The following is a 16,390-nucleotide window of genomic DNA, read 5'->3' as shown; positions in this document are numbered from 1 at the left end:
TCCTCAGGGGTCCCCCTTCAATAGTCACAGTAAGGTTGTTCATGGGCCATGAGTCTTTGGGGCGGAGGCCTATCACGACTTGGGCGCTCAGGGCGAGAGTCCAGGGACAGGGCCTGGCTGACGGATAACTCGCAGGACGATGTGGAGGAGGCCCCTTTTAGTTCTTTGATGGCCTGGCAGAGAGAGTCAACCACTTGGGCGAGAAGATCAGAAGTAACTGTAGGGCTAGCAAATGTAGGAGTTTGTGAGGCTTGAATAGCTTGGACAGGTGGAGCCGCGGGTGAGACTGGAGGAGTAGGAGCCACACCAGCCAGGTCTGGGTAACATGGGGCCGGAATGCTGCCGGCACAGGGAGTGTCAGTCCCAACCACCCGCAGGGCAAGGGTTTTAAAGTCAAGAAAGGACATATTGGGTTTCTGTGCGGCTAACATGCGCAGCTGGCTTTGGACGAGCCTAGAGTCCACTCCCTCTATAAAGCGGTCAGTGATGATGCCTTCAGCGGCTGAGGGATCTATGGTGTCAACTTGTTGTTAGGCCCGATAGGCAGATTGGAGTGCAAGTGCATAGTCTCTTAGAGTCTCATCTGGCTTCTGACGTCTGTCATAGAACTTGAGACGGACCTCTGTGGGTGACTGTACCTCAAATTCTTTGCTCAGGCGGTCAAGGATTTGCTGCATGTTGGACTTCTCAGTAGCCGGCCAAGACCGTACTTCCTCAGCGGCGGGACCCTCAAGTTGTCCTAGCAGCAACTGTACCTGCTGAGTGGGAGAGAGTGAGACAAGTTCAAGAGTGCGTGAAATCTTTTCTTTGAAGGCAGCTAAAGTGTGGGGTTCCCCTTTATAGCTCGGGAGGTGGGAAGGCCCAATGAAGAATGGCACTCCGGCAGTGATTGTAGATACGGGACCAGCATCAGGGGCCCTAGCTGATGGGGCGAGGACATTAGCAGATGATGTAGGCGGGCTGCCCGAGCCATCAGAGTCATTACTGTTGGCGGTAGACATGACGGCAGAATCTGAGGTACTGTGCCCTTAATAGAGATCCACTTAGCTGGGGCACCGGAACTGCAGGCAGGATCTGAAGAGTGGGAGCACAGCGCGAGTAGGAGGAATGGCAGGAGTTGTGGTGATGAGAGAGCAGTGGGCCTGAGCGGGCACAGCGATGCGGGACTACCGGTGTTGCGGTGAGGACGGAAGCCGGGATCGAGGACTTCCGGCTGGTGCGCAATGATCTTTTTCCCCCCGGCAATGTAGGCTGCGATTCAATGGGCCGGGAGGCGGGGCCTTGAGCGGCGCGCACATGGGAAATTCAACCGTACACAGTTTAACCCCTTTCTTGACCGCAGCGCGGTTCGAGCAGAGTCTTTCTGAGAGTTGTAGTACTTTTTTAGGGGAACTGGAGGTTGGCACAACGTAGTCTGTATCCTCTTCATGACGCCACTTGCGATGGGGTGACCCACTGGGGGTAGTAGTAGTTAGTAGTGGTAGGTAGGACCTGGGTTGCTACTTGCCAGATGTTAGGTCACGCTTACGGCACGAGGGGAGGTGACAAACCCACGGGAACCTGACCATGCGGGGCCCCAACAATTCTTCGTTGCCCTTAGTCAAGGCACCAAGGGTTCAGTGGTTGTGTGTTTATTAACACGGTGATTGTCAATAGCAACAGTCTCTCTGGCTGCAACCAGGAATAGGCAGACTTGAATTTAAAGGACAACTCCCACAAAAATTTTTTTTTGCTCATTTAACACACATTACAAAGTTATATAACTTTGTAATGTGGTTAAATACCCGGCCTGGCCCCCTTCCCCCACTTTCGGACCCCCGACCCCCCACCCCGGAAGTTAAGGAATTTATACATTACCTATTACGATCGTCACAGTCCTCTTCTCCGGGGCGGCATCTGGTGACGACGACGTCAGAGCCGAGGGGCGGTCCGGGTCTTCTTCCTCCTCGGCGTCTTCATGCAAAGTGAATGGGGATGAAAAGGCTGCTGGTGCACATGCGCACCAGCAGCCTTTTCATTGGCTGGAGCGCATCACATGGCTTCCAGCTTGCTCAGCCCTGATTGGCTGAGCTTGCTGGAAGCCATGTGATGCGCTCCAGCCAATGAAAAGGCTGCCGGTGCGCAAGCGCACTGGCAGCCTTTTCCATCCCCTGGACCCGGAAGTTGGAGACATCGCTGGATGGCGGAAGGCGGCGACGGAGAGGCGGACGGCGGGCGAATCGAGCGGCGATCGTCACCGGAGAGATGGTGAGTATGGTGTCTGTGTGTGTCTGTGTTTTTTTTTTTTTTGGGGTCCCGCGGGAGTTGTCCTTTAACTGAGCAGGTGGGTGATGCTGCAATAGGCCGTAGTGTGATAGCGTTACTTTGAGTGAAAGGAATCTTAACGGAGAATGAGGGTAGTGGGTTCCCTGAGAATGATGCTGGGCGGAATAGACTGAATAGAATACTTGCTGTTGATGATGAGAAGATAGCGACTTGAGAACGGCACCCAGATCTTTGAATAGAATAGAGGATCTTGAGGATTGAGACTGGTTAGGACTGGACTGGAATCTATCTCTGGAGTAGTGGAGAGGATACTTGCTTGAGAAGCAGCAGAGCATACGTCATCCCTCTTGAAGGTAGAGGAGGGACAACACAACCTTCTCCCTTGCGGGTAGAGAGAAGACTACTGAGGTAAGAGGGAAGTGACTAACTGACCCCAGCCAAAAGCTCGACAGCTATTGGGGTTACTATGGCAGCCGGGAAAGTCACATGACACTAGGCCGGTTGCATCATCACACCACTAAATAACAGGCAAATGAATATACATAGAGGAATATGAGAAATACAAGACTTGAACACTGGGTGCAACATAACACAACCCGTTTGCAGTGGCCATTAACCCTTTCCAGTACAGGGACAAATGGAATACAGATATACACAGAGATATAGAGAAAAACCTTCTGTATTGGGACACTGCACTATGACTACCAGGGACATCACTGGGCGGTTAACTAGACTACCAGGGACATGACTGGGGGGTTAACTAGCCTATCAGGGACATGACTGGGGGGTTAACTAGACTACTAGGGGCAACACTGGGGGGTTAACTAGGACTACCAAGGACATCACTGGGGGGGTTTACTAGACTACCAGAGACAACAATAAGGGGTTAACTACAGCTACCAGGGTCATCACTGAGGATTAACTCTGGCTACTGGGCATTGCTGAGGGGTTAACTAGACTACTAGGGGTATTACCGGGTGGTTAAATAGACTACCAGGGGCATCACTGGGGGTTAACTAGACTACCATGGGAATCACTGGGGGGTTAATTAGACTACCATGGGCATTACTGGGGGGTTAAATAGACTACCAGGGTCATCACTGGGGGTTAACTAGACTACCATGGGCATCGCTGGGGATTAACTCTGGCTACTGGGCATTGCTGAGGGGTTAACTAGACTACCAGGGTCATCACTGGGGATTAACTAGACTACCATAGGCATCACTGGGAGGTTAATTAGATTACCAGGGGCATCACTGGGGGGGGGGGGGGGGGGGTTTAAATAGACTACCAGGGTCATCACTGGGGGTTAACTAGACTAGCATGGGCATCGCTAAGGGGTTAAATAGACTACCAGGGTCATCACTTGGTGTTAACTCTGGCTACCAGGCATCACAGGCATTCACATCAGGTACCAGGGGCATCACTGGGGGTTAAATACAATAGCAGGGGCACTAGGGGAACAATACTTTGCCTTGCCATGGGTGCTGCAAACTTACGCTACCCCACTGCCACGCACAGTATAACATTGAGTGCACCGGCCCTTAAATGATTTTATTAATGCCCGAATGGCCCTCGACAGGGAAAGGGTTCCCCATCCCTGGTCTATATTGCGAAAAATATAGAAGCCAAAATATTCCAGCATGTGACATTTTCTATGTCTCCTTATAACCAATAAATGATAAAGGACACAAGCACTGCTGTCTAATAAGTACTGTGTGTGTAGTAATGAGGCAGCGTACTCCAGCCGGTGGCACCTGCTCTCACCAAAGGATGCATAGTGTGGACACTTATAAAAACAATGTAAAATGACAAAAATGACAAAATTATAAACACTAGTGATACTACCAGTGGAACCCTAGGATGAGCTGTTAGATAGGGATCCCCAAGTGTATTACAGTCGGGGGAGTTAGTATATGATAGGTGCTCACTCGTCCTGCGGTGTCAGATGGTGTTGTCTGTATAATCTTTCTGGGTCCGGATCCTGTAGGGGTACGATGTGCATGTTTTCCACTTCCCTAGACTGAACTGGTGAATGGTGCAAGGAGCGCATGACCCGGCCATTGGCACGTGCTTCAACTTGCTGTGAAAAGTTCCGAGCAAAGAATCACTGTGTTTAGTGTTTAGAGTTCCCTGTTAGGGCTTTCACAGTTTCAAAGGCAACAGCCTTCCTTTTCAAGGATCCGTCTCTCACTCCCTTACTCCTTAATATAGGTTGTCTCCACTAATCACAGGACTCCTCAATGCCACAACATGCCGCAATATTTCTTTGTAATAGGACTCTTACACCTAAGGCGTAAACAGTTAAGGTGTCAAGTTGGCACCTGGGTTGTACATGCAATATGTTGCTAAACTGGGTCTTCAGTCCGGTCACCGTTCAAGGTCTCTTATTAGAGAATATTGCTAATTTATGTGATACATAGCAGCCATTCAGGAAAAGAACATCCAGGCACTGGATACCATGACAAGCAGCTGGTGATAAGGAAGTTCACTGATCTCTTCAGACTGTCACATTTCTGTGCACTTGTACAAAATATTCAGAGATTGATGACTGGAATTGTGCCGAGGGACTGGCGTAAGGCAAATGTAGTGCCAATCTTCAAAAAGGTCTAGGTCTTTCCCAGCTAACTATAGACCGGTAAACTTAATGTCCATTGTGGAAAAGCTATTTGATGGGCTTAAAAACACTACATTCCTGAATATGTAAAATAATTGTAAAAAAATGCGCCTGTGGGAGAAGAAATCCACTATTCGAATATCATATCAGCAGTTCTGTGTTGGCAAAGGCTTCAGAAGAGAAGGATTTAGGGGTAGTGATTTCTGACAGCCTTAGGCTATGTTCACACTACGTACGAATCCGTACGCATTTCGTACGGCGCCGTACATGTGCGGCTGAAACTACGGGCGTGCGAATATTTGATGTGCGGGTGGATGCGTACGCAATGTGTACGCAATGCGTATGCAATGCAAACGTACGCCCGTACTCTTACGCTTCCCGAGCGCCCTACGAAGCGATCTGACCGCGGTCTTTTACTTGGAAATCTTCGCCTAGCCCCGGACACCCCACAGAACCTTTTGGATCGGCATAGAAGAGTGGAAAAATTAAGAAATCACCACTTCGTACGGATTCGCGCGATACGCTACCGGCGTAAGTTACAGCCTTCCGGCCGGAAAGAGTGGTCTGGTTCATTTCTTACGGCGCCTTATACGATCCGGGTGCGAACTGTGCGGCCGGGATCGTATACTTTGCATTGTACGCTAACTACGTAAGTTTCCGGCCACATATTCACGGAGCGCACTATGGCCGGAAGCTTACGTAGTGTGAACCTTGCCTTAAAATGAGTCACCAGTGCAGCCAGGTGCTAAGGAAGGCTAATCATATGCTGGGCTGTATATATATATATATATATATATATATATATATATACACATATACACTCAGCGCCCACTTTATTAGGTACACCATGCTAGTAACGGGTTAGACCCCCTTTTGCCTTCAGAACTGCCCCAATTCTTGGTGGCATAGATACAACAAGGTGCTGGAAGCTTCCTCAGAGATTTTGGTCCATATTGACATGATGACATCACACAGTTGCCGCAGATTTGTCGGCTGCACATCTATGATGCCAATCTCCCGTTCCACCACATCCCAAAGATGCTCTATTGGATTGAGATCTGGTGACTGTGGAGGCCATTGGAGTACAGTGACCTCATTGTCATGTTCAAGAAACCAGTCTGAGATGATTCTAGCTTTATGACATGGCGCATTATCCTGCTGAAAGTAGCCATCAGATGTTGGGTCCATTGTGGTCATAAAGGGATGGACATGGTCAGCAACAATACTCAGGTAGGCTGTGGCGTTGCAACGATGCTCAATTGGTACCAAGGGGCCCAAAGAGTGCCAAGAAAATATTCCCCACACCATGACACCACCACCACCAGCAGCCTGAACCGTTGATACAAGGCAGGATGGATCCATGCTTTCATGTTGTTGGCGCCAAATTCTGACCCTACCATCCGAATGTCGCAGCAGAAATCGAGGATCATCAGACCAGGCAATGTTTTTCCAATCTTCTACTGTCCAATTTCGATGAGCTTGTGCAAATTGTAGCCTCAGTTTCCTGTTCTTAGCTGAGCGGAGTGGCACCCGGTGTGGTCTTCTGCTGCTGTAGCCCATCTGCCTCAAATTTGGCCGTACTGTGTGTTCAGAGATGCTCTTCTGCCTACCTTGGTTGTAACGGTTGGCTATTTGAGTCACTGTTGCCTTTCTATCAGCTGGAACCAGTCTGCCCATTCTCCTCTGACCTCTGGCATCAACAAGGCATTTCCGCCCACAGAACTGCCGCTCACTGGATGTTTTTTCTTTTTCGGACCATTCTCTGTAAACCCTAGAGATGGTTGTGCGTGAAAATCCCAGTAGATCAGCAGTTTCTGAAATACTCAGACCAGCCCTTCTGGCACCAACAACCATGCCACGTTCAAAGGCCTCAAATCACCTTTCTTCCCCATACTGATGCTCGGTTTGAACTGCAGGAGATTGTCTTGACCATGTCTACATGCCTAAATGCACTGAGTTGCCGCCATGTGATTGGCTGATTAGAAATTAAGTGGTAACATGCAGTAGGACAGGTGTACCTAATAAAGTGGCCGGTGAGTGTATATATACACACATATACACACAGTGGTGCCTTGGATTACGAGCATAATTTGTTCCAGGACGGCGCTTGTAATCCAAATCCACTCTTAAACCAAAGCAAATTTTCCTATAAGAAATTATAGAAATGCAGACAATTAGTTCCACACCCCAAAATAATGATTTATTATTCTGAATAACATGTAAAACAGATGAAACAAACATTCAGAAACAGCAGAATCTGTGATATTATAAGTTACTGTACAGTAATGGAGAGGATGGGAAACACAAGGACGGACAGAGACTGCAGGGAGCAGGAAGGAATGAGCAGGACAGATGTGGGCACATACATGCAGCGCTCTCTGTCCGGGGAGAGAGGGGTTACAGCTATGGAGAGATTACCCCACAGTCCTGTCCCCTGGTGTAAGCCCCAGTCTGAAGTGGATCTGCTATGATTTGTAAGGTGAGGGAGACTTCCTGGGTCAGAGTACAGGGCTGTAGACCCCGCTATACAGACCATACCCCTCCCCCTCCCACCCAGTACAGGGAGCTCTTACACCAAGTCACCATTTTGAAAAACTGTGAGCTCTTAAACCAAAACGCTCTTAAACCAAGTTACTCTTAAACCAAGGTACCACTATATATATGTATGTATATATATATATATATATATATATATATATATATATATATATATATATATATAAAATGGTATGCTGGGCTGTATATATATATATGACTCATCAAACACGAGTTTGTGGTTTAATTTTATCCTGAGTGGGTAATGAGCCCATTTTTGACAGTCTGCGTTGCAGATCCACTTTTTTTCAATAATCTCTTCATCTGTTAGATGTATGTTCTTAAAGCCAAATTTTAGGCTATGAGTTCTTCCATGTTTACAGTTTACTCTTCTGCAGCATAATTACAGTTTCTCCTACATATAGGTGTTCTCTGCCTTCCTTTCATTTTGTAGCTGTTTAAAAGGCAGAAGCCAGCAGCTCGGTAAAGGCCAATTTATCGGCTGTTTTTTTAATCTTCGATTTCAAATAAAAAAAACTACAGTGAAAATGCTGCATGGTCATAGTGATGCTTTAGAACATCTTCACTTTCTCGTAGTTCTCTTCTGTATTTTAGGTACACAGTAATCCACACAGCTATCCATTTAAATAATTTCCTTTAGAAAGTCAGAGAGTTGAGTATTATGATTTTCTAGTGTGGTTAAAGACTCAAATTCAATTCAAGTTTTCATTTATTTTTTTAAATTTGATATACTTATAATTGAATACTTGAGGCACCCCGTGGCAACAGGCTAGGGATATCCCCGTGTTTTGAGACTACAGAGGCTCCACAGACTCCTTTTTTGCATATTGAAATTTACTTCATTGGAATTTTTTCACTGATCTCCTTGAGCTCAGTGATTGCTGTGTTTTGCTCCCAAGGTCCACAAAATCAATTTTTGCTTTTTGGTGGAAAAAGTCACAGTTTAGCAGGCAGGATCAATCAGGTCGGTAGTAACGGTAGTAGTTGGTGGTTTTCCCATCTAATTCAATTTAAATTTGCCTTCTCTTAGATACTCTTTAAAGGATTTAAAGTGGGAACATTCAAATTACAGGGTCTCTTACATGGTTTCTCTGACAACCAGACCACTGTAGAATGTGTCTGACCAAATAGCACACACACACAGTGACAGTTAGCGGTGGGTGCTGTTTGCAGGGGTAGCATGCCTGGATGGATCTAACACTAGTGATGAAAGTAAAATAGAAGCATACGTTTCGGTCTATCGCGAATAACGTACTATTTGTCCATCACTAAATGAAGTATTTTACCCTCTTAATTTTTTTTCTGTCATTCTTAGAGCCAAATTTTCTCCATTAAGTTGTTCCATGTATCCAGTTTCGTTTTCTTGATGGTAATTCCAGCTTCCCCTCACCTGTATAGGTATAAAAATTAACCCGAACATCTCCCATTGACTTTAAAGGGGTAGTGCGGCGCTAAGAAATTATTCACAGAATAACACACATTACAAAGTTATTCAACTTTGTAGTGTATGTTATGTCTGTAATTCGCCCCCTTCCCTCTGTCCCCCCACCCCCGCACGTGTACCCGGAAGTGTGGTGCATTATACATACCTGATCCGTGTCGACACCGTCTCCGATCTTCTGAAAGTGATGTCATCTTCGGCCGGCCGGCGAAGCTCTCCGATCGTCCCGAGTGCCGGCTGCCCTCTGCGATTGGCAATCGTGGCTGAGCGGCTGATGACGCGGCAGAGGATGACGTTTGGCACAAGATGGCGGACGGGCGCGACATGGATCAGGTAATGTATAATGCACCAACACTTCCGGGTACATGTGCGGGGGTGGGGGGACACAGGGAAGGGGGTGATTCACAGACATAACATACATTACAAAGTTGTATAACTTTGTAATGTGTGTTATTCTGTGAATAATTTCTTAGCGCTGCACTATCCTTTTAATGGGGTTCGAGTTCGAGTCACTACTGTTCGAGGTTCGACTCGAACTCGAACATTTTGCTGTTCGATCATCACTAATTACTACATGGGTTGAGATTCTCACGGCATCCTCCTCTCTGCCATTGTACCTCAACACAACTCTTACTCCGCACTTATCTCACAGATCTGGTTGTCTAGTGTTTATTGGAACTTTTGTCAAGTGTATGTATAAGATCTACTGTATTACCTACTGCACATTTACAAGTAGTAAACCAACTCAACGTTATTTCAGAGTCTGTGATTATTCATCACCACCAACACAGCATATACACTGCAACCTTCCCCTTTCTGTGGGTGGCGGGTCCTACTATCCGGTAGGGTCATCACACTGCTCTGGCCACCTGTGACTACATCATCTGTGACACTATCCCAAGGGACCCAGTATCAACCCGGCAGGACACCGACCACAGGGGAAAAGGGTACAACCGGCCTTACACCTTAAAAGCAGGCGTGCCATCACACCTGTGTGCCCACCTGGCGTCACGTGACAACATAAGGCCCGGCTGAATCTCGGCCAACAGAGTGGTGTTGCACTACAACACCTAGAAAGTGATCAGCTGTCCCACCGCTGTAACACCATTCGGGGGCTCACCACATATAGTGTGCTGAGTGATACGAAGAAGCAGAGTAGTAGAGAGGAGGATGACGTGAGAGTCTCAACCCAGAGTACTGTGCTTCTGGCGGGATGTTGGGGGATGTTGGAGGATGAGAAAGAATACTTAGAAGAGAAGAAGAACATCTGTGCCCATGTATTGACCTTGAGTTAGTCTTCACACTACCTTATGCCCGCTAGACTTGGCTGAACTTTCCTAGAGGGTGACACAGACCCCAGACCTTGTTACCTGGGATGAGCGGAATGCTAAGGATTTCCTGCCAACACCCGCGCTGCAAGAGAGAGTTCATAGGCTTACTGCAACTTTGCTCTATCTAGATCAGTTTCTATATATGTAGACAGCACTCCAATGTAGTGTCAAAGCAATCAATCAAAGCATAGTGCAACACTCCAAGCGCAACGTTCAGTGACAACCTGTCACCATTTTCATGCGTAAATACATGGTACAAATATTCAGTATATATATATATACAAAGCACAACATCTAATTGAAGAGATCGTGACTACTAATTGGAAACATTCATCAAGTAGGTCACATGGGTTATTCCCTGTTGGATTTTAACTCTCTGTGAGTAGTGTACAGTAGTGCCAAAATTGATTATATCATGATACATTCTCTGAAAAAAAAAAAAAAGACTTGCATCACAAAATCACATTCTTTGTTATTAGGCTGTAAGGAAGGTAGAACTGAGGCAACTGCCGCTAAATCCATGTCTTGTTCTATAGAGGTGGACAAGCTCACAATGTACAAAGTTACAAGGAATACCCCTGCTGGAAACGTAACACCTTTAATTTTATTGAGAAAGTCAGTAGTGTCTCAAAGGTACGATTTAGCTCCCATAGCCAATGGTCGTAAGACCTTATCAAGGTAAATGGAAATGTTGCTTAGTATGGATCCTCAGCCGGATACGATTGCCTAGCTGTCGGGTTGTCTATACTTTTGAGGATTTTGGGAATCAAATAGAATACTGGCATTTCGGGAAATCGCACCATCAGGAATTCAAGTCCAACACTTTGTTCATAGGAGTCACATTAACACTCGGATTTAACACAGGGATCTGGCTAAAGCACACTGCTAAATTCACCCTCCTGACTAGTCTAGTGAGGTCCAGATCTAATTCAAAACAATTTGAATTAGATCTTCTACATATACTATACACTTACTGCGATCTGCAGTCGGGATCAAGATCCGCTGGCAGCGATATGTCATCAAGGTAAGCAGTGCTGCTTCTTCTCTTCTAGATCAGTTCCTGGCTGTTTAGCTTTTGCGGATACTGTCCTGCTCTGTTACGTCTCCTTGTCCACGGTGGGGTTGAGGGTGTCTCTGGCTTGTCCTCTCCTAAGAGGGGTTTAACAATGCATAGTGCTGTGTAGCATACTAGTAAGAAAGTTGTTAGAGGTGTACTGTCTTGCATCCTTCCCATGCGGGATTCTAGCTAAAAATGAGCTTTCAGAGTTCAGGGACCTGGTAGAGGGCCAGGGCCCAGAGAGGACCACTGTGGAGAGCTACCTAGCTTGCGTCCTTTCTTCACAATGCCTTTTTGCACCTCCTCCACCCATGTGACTTACTTCCCTAGCGTAACTAACGTGCCCTGTGAGTGGGTGAAGTGTGCAACAGAAGAAACAAGAAGAGAGGTCATAGGAGAGAAAAAAACAAGACTTTTACTGGTCTACAGATTCAGGTGACTCAGAGAAACAATAATCCTTTACATCCTTCAGCTGCGCAGCTTCCATATATGCATATACAATACAGTGACATCTAGTGGCGAAACTTTAGTACTGTTTTCATCATCACACAAGTACAATAAGTACAGACTTTTGCGAGGGGTGTATATAACTATAACACCCATGGTAGGACACCACATACTCCCCCACTTGAAAAAAGCCGTCCACGGAGTAAAAACCTTGAGAAAATGACTGGATGTTTGTTAGGGCACAGCATGGGTTATAAAATATAGCATATATTATAAATACTTTAAATATATATTATATATATATATATATATATATATATATATATATATCTTGTTTGGGCAATAGTACAATCGTGCACAATAAAACTTTTGTTGGTACTGGATGCATCTGTCCATGTACACCCTAAGAGGTGCTATGATGCGTCAGTTCCTTGTAAACAGTGAGGCTCCATCCTCACAAGAAAGGGGGAGAAAGGAAAGGGGAATCACGGCTAGGCCAGGTGCAAGATCTTGAACAGGGAATGTTGCAAACAGGGGGCAAACAAACAAGAGGAGCCAAAGTGGCTCAGCAGAGCAGCTCAGCCGAATTGCCCAAGGGACAGCATAGCGTCCTTTTCAGTATCCTTTTGGGGGACACTCTTTAGAAGGTTTGAGAGCGTCGAGGGGCCAGCTTTGTAGATTTCTTCCTTGGTTGTGCTGGAAGTAATCTTTTTGCAACAGACACACTCTTAAGTCATAGTAGAGGCTGTAGCAGATGTAGTAAAGGTGCAGGAGTTGTGGTAACAGCAAAGTTGCAAGTGACCTGAGGCTGTACCTGGGACACAGTGCTGACTTCTTTGACAGCTGCAGCAGGAGGGGCAGCAGTGGCTGCAGCAGCGGCTTTCCGCCTGAGATCTTGTCTGGTTGCTGATCTTTCAATCTAGTGGTTGTAGCCACAACAACTTGTTCTTCCAAGGCTTTCCTGTGGTGATGAGCCCCCAGCTTCTGCCGCATACTCGTCCAGGACGGAAAACTCTGAATATGGCTCACTCTCTTGGTCAGGGTCTCAGATCCTGAAAAAATGACCCTCACCTCCTTGAACCTCTTCCCAGGCTATCAGCAGTGTGGCCGGTGGTCGTAGCCGCTGGGCCTAAACAGGGAGAGCAGTGAGAGGAGCTGCTGTGTGTGGGTGCTTCTCTGCTAAGGCAGCTGACCAGCGGGCCAGGGCTCCCACGATCACTGAGATGGCTTGCGACGCACCATCAAGGACCTGCTGTTCTCCGCTCGCCATTTTGTTGACACTGAGGGCAGAGTCATCACTTCGGGTGGAGCACAGGGGACGTACATGGGCGTCATCCTTTACAATCATGGCCGTGCCAGAAGCGATGAGGTGTCTTACCATCAGGGGTCCTCCCGGAAACGTCTTGGCACTGCTAAGTTCCGCCAGGGGGCAGTGCTGAGTTTTTGGCATGATCCCAGATAGTTATTCCAGCGCTTTCAGGTAGCTTTCCCGCGTTTTGGATGGCGGGCTGCTTAAAAGTGGTAACGTAGTCAGCAAATAAAGTATACAGTTCCAACGTAGAAAAGATGGCTCCCCCACTGTTAGGATGACTTGCGTTAGGGCACTTATCTTCAGGGCAATAGATGGTGCTATGTTTAATCCTTGGTGACTTGCGATGACAGTATGAAGCACACAATTCTGAACACTCTTTTAACGGCGAAACACAAACCGTACACAGTTCCTTAAGGTAGCAACAATAAACTGCAGCAAGGCTTGAATCCTGTTCGTGACGCCACTTCTGTGGTGAGCCCCCGATGTGGTGTTATATTGGAGGATCGGCCGGTCACTTGCTAGGTGGTGAAGTGTGACGCCACTCCGGTGGTGGTTGGCTGAGATACAGTCGGGTCTTGGAGTGTTACTTCGTGATGCCAGTGGCGAGTAGGCACAGAGATGTGATGGCACGCCTACTTTTAGTTGTCATGGTCGGTTGTAGCCTTTTCCCCTGTGGTCAGTGTTATGCCAGGCTGCTACCAGGTCCCTTGGGTTAAAGTGATCACGAATGGCCAGAGTGGTGTAGTGACCCTCCCGGACTATCGGAACTGCCACCCACAAAAAACGGGAAGTGTCTCAAGGTTGTGGTGTGTGCTGTGTCAGTGGATAGTGAGAAATCAGAGTCTCTTGAGCGTGGATAAGTTTGTTTTTTGGTTTAAAGTTGCAGGTCATACAGAACAGTATAAGGTTTCTCTGGATTAAGCCCTTCATAACAAACTGGACAATAGTTCTGGACAAATACTTGACAATACAGCAACCTGATCTGTAGGAGAAGTGCAGTGTAGGATATAGTCGTGCCGACTGTATAGTGTGCTGAGTGATATGAAGAAGCAGAGTAGTAGAGAGGAGGATGCCGTGAGAGTCTCAACCCAAGTAGTACTATCCTCTGACAGGTTGTTGGACGATGTGCAGCGGTCCTGCACACATCAAACCCCTCACAATCAGGAACACATATATATATATATATATATATATATATATACATTCCTCCTGCACAGGGTATGTGCAGTAGGAACGTATATATATTGATTGCTGACGTGAAGGGGTTATTGGTGCTAATTTATCAAACGTGTCAAAAAAAACAAACTTAGCTGCGCATAGCAACCAATCTGTACAGCAGGGGTGGGGAACCTTTTCCATGTCGAGAGCCGGTCGGGCATTAATAAAATCATTCGAGGGCCGCATACTGTGCGCGGCAGTTAGTAGCGTGGGTTTGCAGCACCCGGGGCAAGGCAAAGTATTGTTCCCCCAGTGCCCCTGCTATTGTAGTTAACCCCCAGTGATGCCCCTGCTATTGTAGTTAACCCCCAGTGATGCCCCTTGTAGTCTATTTAACCCCCAAGTCATGTCCCTGGTAGCCTAGTTAACCCCCCCAGTGATGCCTCTGGTAGCCTAGTTATCCCCCCCATCAGACATGTCCCTGGCAGCCTAGTTATCACCCCCATCAGACATGTCCCTGGCAGCCTAGTTATCACCCCCATCAGTCTTGTCCCTGGTAGCCTAGTTATCACCCCCATCAGTCATGTCCCTGGCAGCCTAGTTATCACCCCCATCAGTCTTGTCCCTGGTAGCCTAGTTATCACCCCCATCAGACATGTCCCTGGCAGCCTAGTTATCACCCCCATCAGTCTTGTCCCTGGTAGCCTAGTTATCACCCCCATCAGTCTTGTCCCTGGTGGCCTAGTTATCCCCCCCATCAGTCTTGTCCCTGGTAGCCTAGTTATCACCCCCATCAGTCTTGTCCCTGGTAGCCTATTATCACCCCCATCAGTCTTGTCCCTGGTAGCCTAGTTATCCCCCCCATCAGGCATATCCCTGGTAGCCTAGTTATCACCCCCATCAGGCATGTCCCTGGCAGCCTAGTTATCACCCCCATCAGTCTTGTCCCTGGTGGCCTAGTTAACCCCCAAATAAAAAAAAAAAATAAACATCCCACTCACCTTTCCTCCATTCCCACGCTGTCCAGGTCCTCTTCTGTCCCAGGTCCTCTATGTCGGTCTTCTCCTGCAGGCGGCGCGCGCTGAAATAACGTCATCGCGCGCGGCTCGCAGGAGACTGAAGACACGCGCCGCTCTAGTGGGGAAGAAGCCGGCATAGACAGCATCCTCCTGTATCCGGCAGCTGTCACAGACACCGGAGGATGCTGTGTATGCCGGCTCCTTCCTCCTCCAGAGCGGCGCGCATCACAGGGGAGCTGCGGGCCGCATCGGGAGGTCTCAGGGGCCGGATGCGGCCCGCGGGCCGGAGGTTCCCCACCCCTGCTGTACAGCCATACTGTACATGCCAAGAGGCGAGGTAAGCGTGTTGCCTCAGGTGACATATTGCAGACTTCTTGAGGGGCAACACCAGAGGCTGTGGTTCAGCTGCTGCACTTCTTATTCGCATAAGCGTCTTGTAAAGCTAAACACTCTGCAGCACTGGGGCTGTGCAGGAAGACAGTAATAGCGGGAGATCCAAGCAATCTGCTCTCCTTACTGTCAGGTAAAGTGAGCGTTGACTGGAATATCCGAGGTCTGTGTGGTCGGCACAATCTTCTATACTTACAGCTGTAACCCCGACACAGGAAGCAGCTCCTTACCGGGTAATCTGCCAGATAGGCTAAGCAGCAGGCCTGATTTATAATGGGTGTTTTATGGGGGTTATAAATACTCAGACTCACCTGTGACCACTGTATTATGTCACCAAGGAATTAATCGCCTGAGTTAGGCACCAACTACATTAGAGGTTTAATACATCAGGGGAAACACCAGGACAACGTCATAAAATATGGTTCTAACATTGCTTCAAACATCAGGCATTTTACTTACATGTTTTAGAGGTGAATGTGAATGAGGCCGTACTGACCAGAACAGTCCACTTACCTATCAGCTCTGGGAGAAGTTGGTGTCCCTCTTCATCCAATATGATTTGCTCCACCAGAGAGTCACCTAATAAGAAATTAAGAGATGTGAGGGATTCTCTGTATAGATGTCCTCAGTGCTGGATGGACACATGTAATATACATAGGAGAATACATAGGGACTGAGACAAGGACTAATGCACCCCATTGTCTCCTGACCATTGAAGGCCGGTGATTTATTGTCTCAGTCCTCGGTGTTCAGTGCTGCAGCTTTTAGGTCCTGGGAGGATGATTTTGCTGTACCCG

At 47.5% G+C, this 16,390-nt stretch overlaps 1 protein-coding gene across 4 annotated transcripts in view; it reads right to left on the bottom strand.

The window, feature by feature from the left end:
- LOC138792217 (NACHT, LRR and PYD domains-containing protein 3-like) overlaps window positions 1-16,390 on the bottom strand; it is a 105,481-nt gene that overhangs the window by 34,441 nt on the left and 54,650 nt on the right. For 3 of the 4 annotated variants that reach the window (XM_069969360.1, XM_069969362.1, XM_069969361.1), the window contains exon 5: window positions 16,107-16,172. In XM_069969360.1, coding sequence (XP_069825461.1) covers window positions 16,107-16,172 — 66 coding nt within the window. Of the gene's footprint in view, window positions 1-11,184; window positions 11,254-16,106; window positions 16,173-16,390 lie in introns of those variants that run through there. The other variant, XM_069969363.1, reaches the window with a different exon arrangement.

The sequence above is a fragment of the Dendropsophus ebraccatus genome, chromosome 5 (assembly GCF_027789765.1).
Source record: "Dendropsophus ebraccatus isolate aDenEbr1 chromosome 5, aDenEbr1.pat, whole genome shotgun sequence".
NCBI classification, from domain to species: Eukaryota; Metazoa; Chordata; class Amphibia; order Anura; family Hylidae; genus Dendropsophus; species Dendropsophus ebraccatus.
Note: the sequence above shows the minus strand (reverse complement) of the source record. Positions and strands in the feature narration are given on the sequence as shown.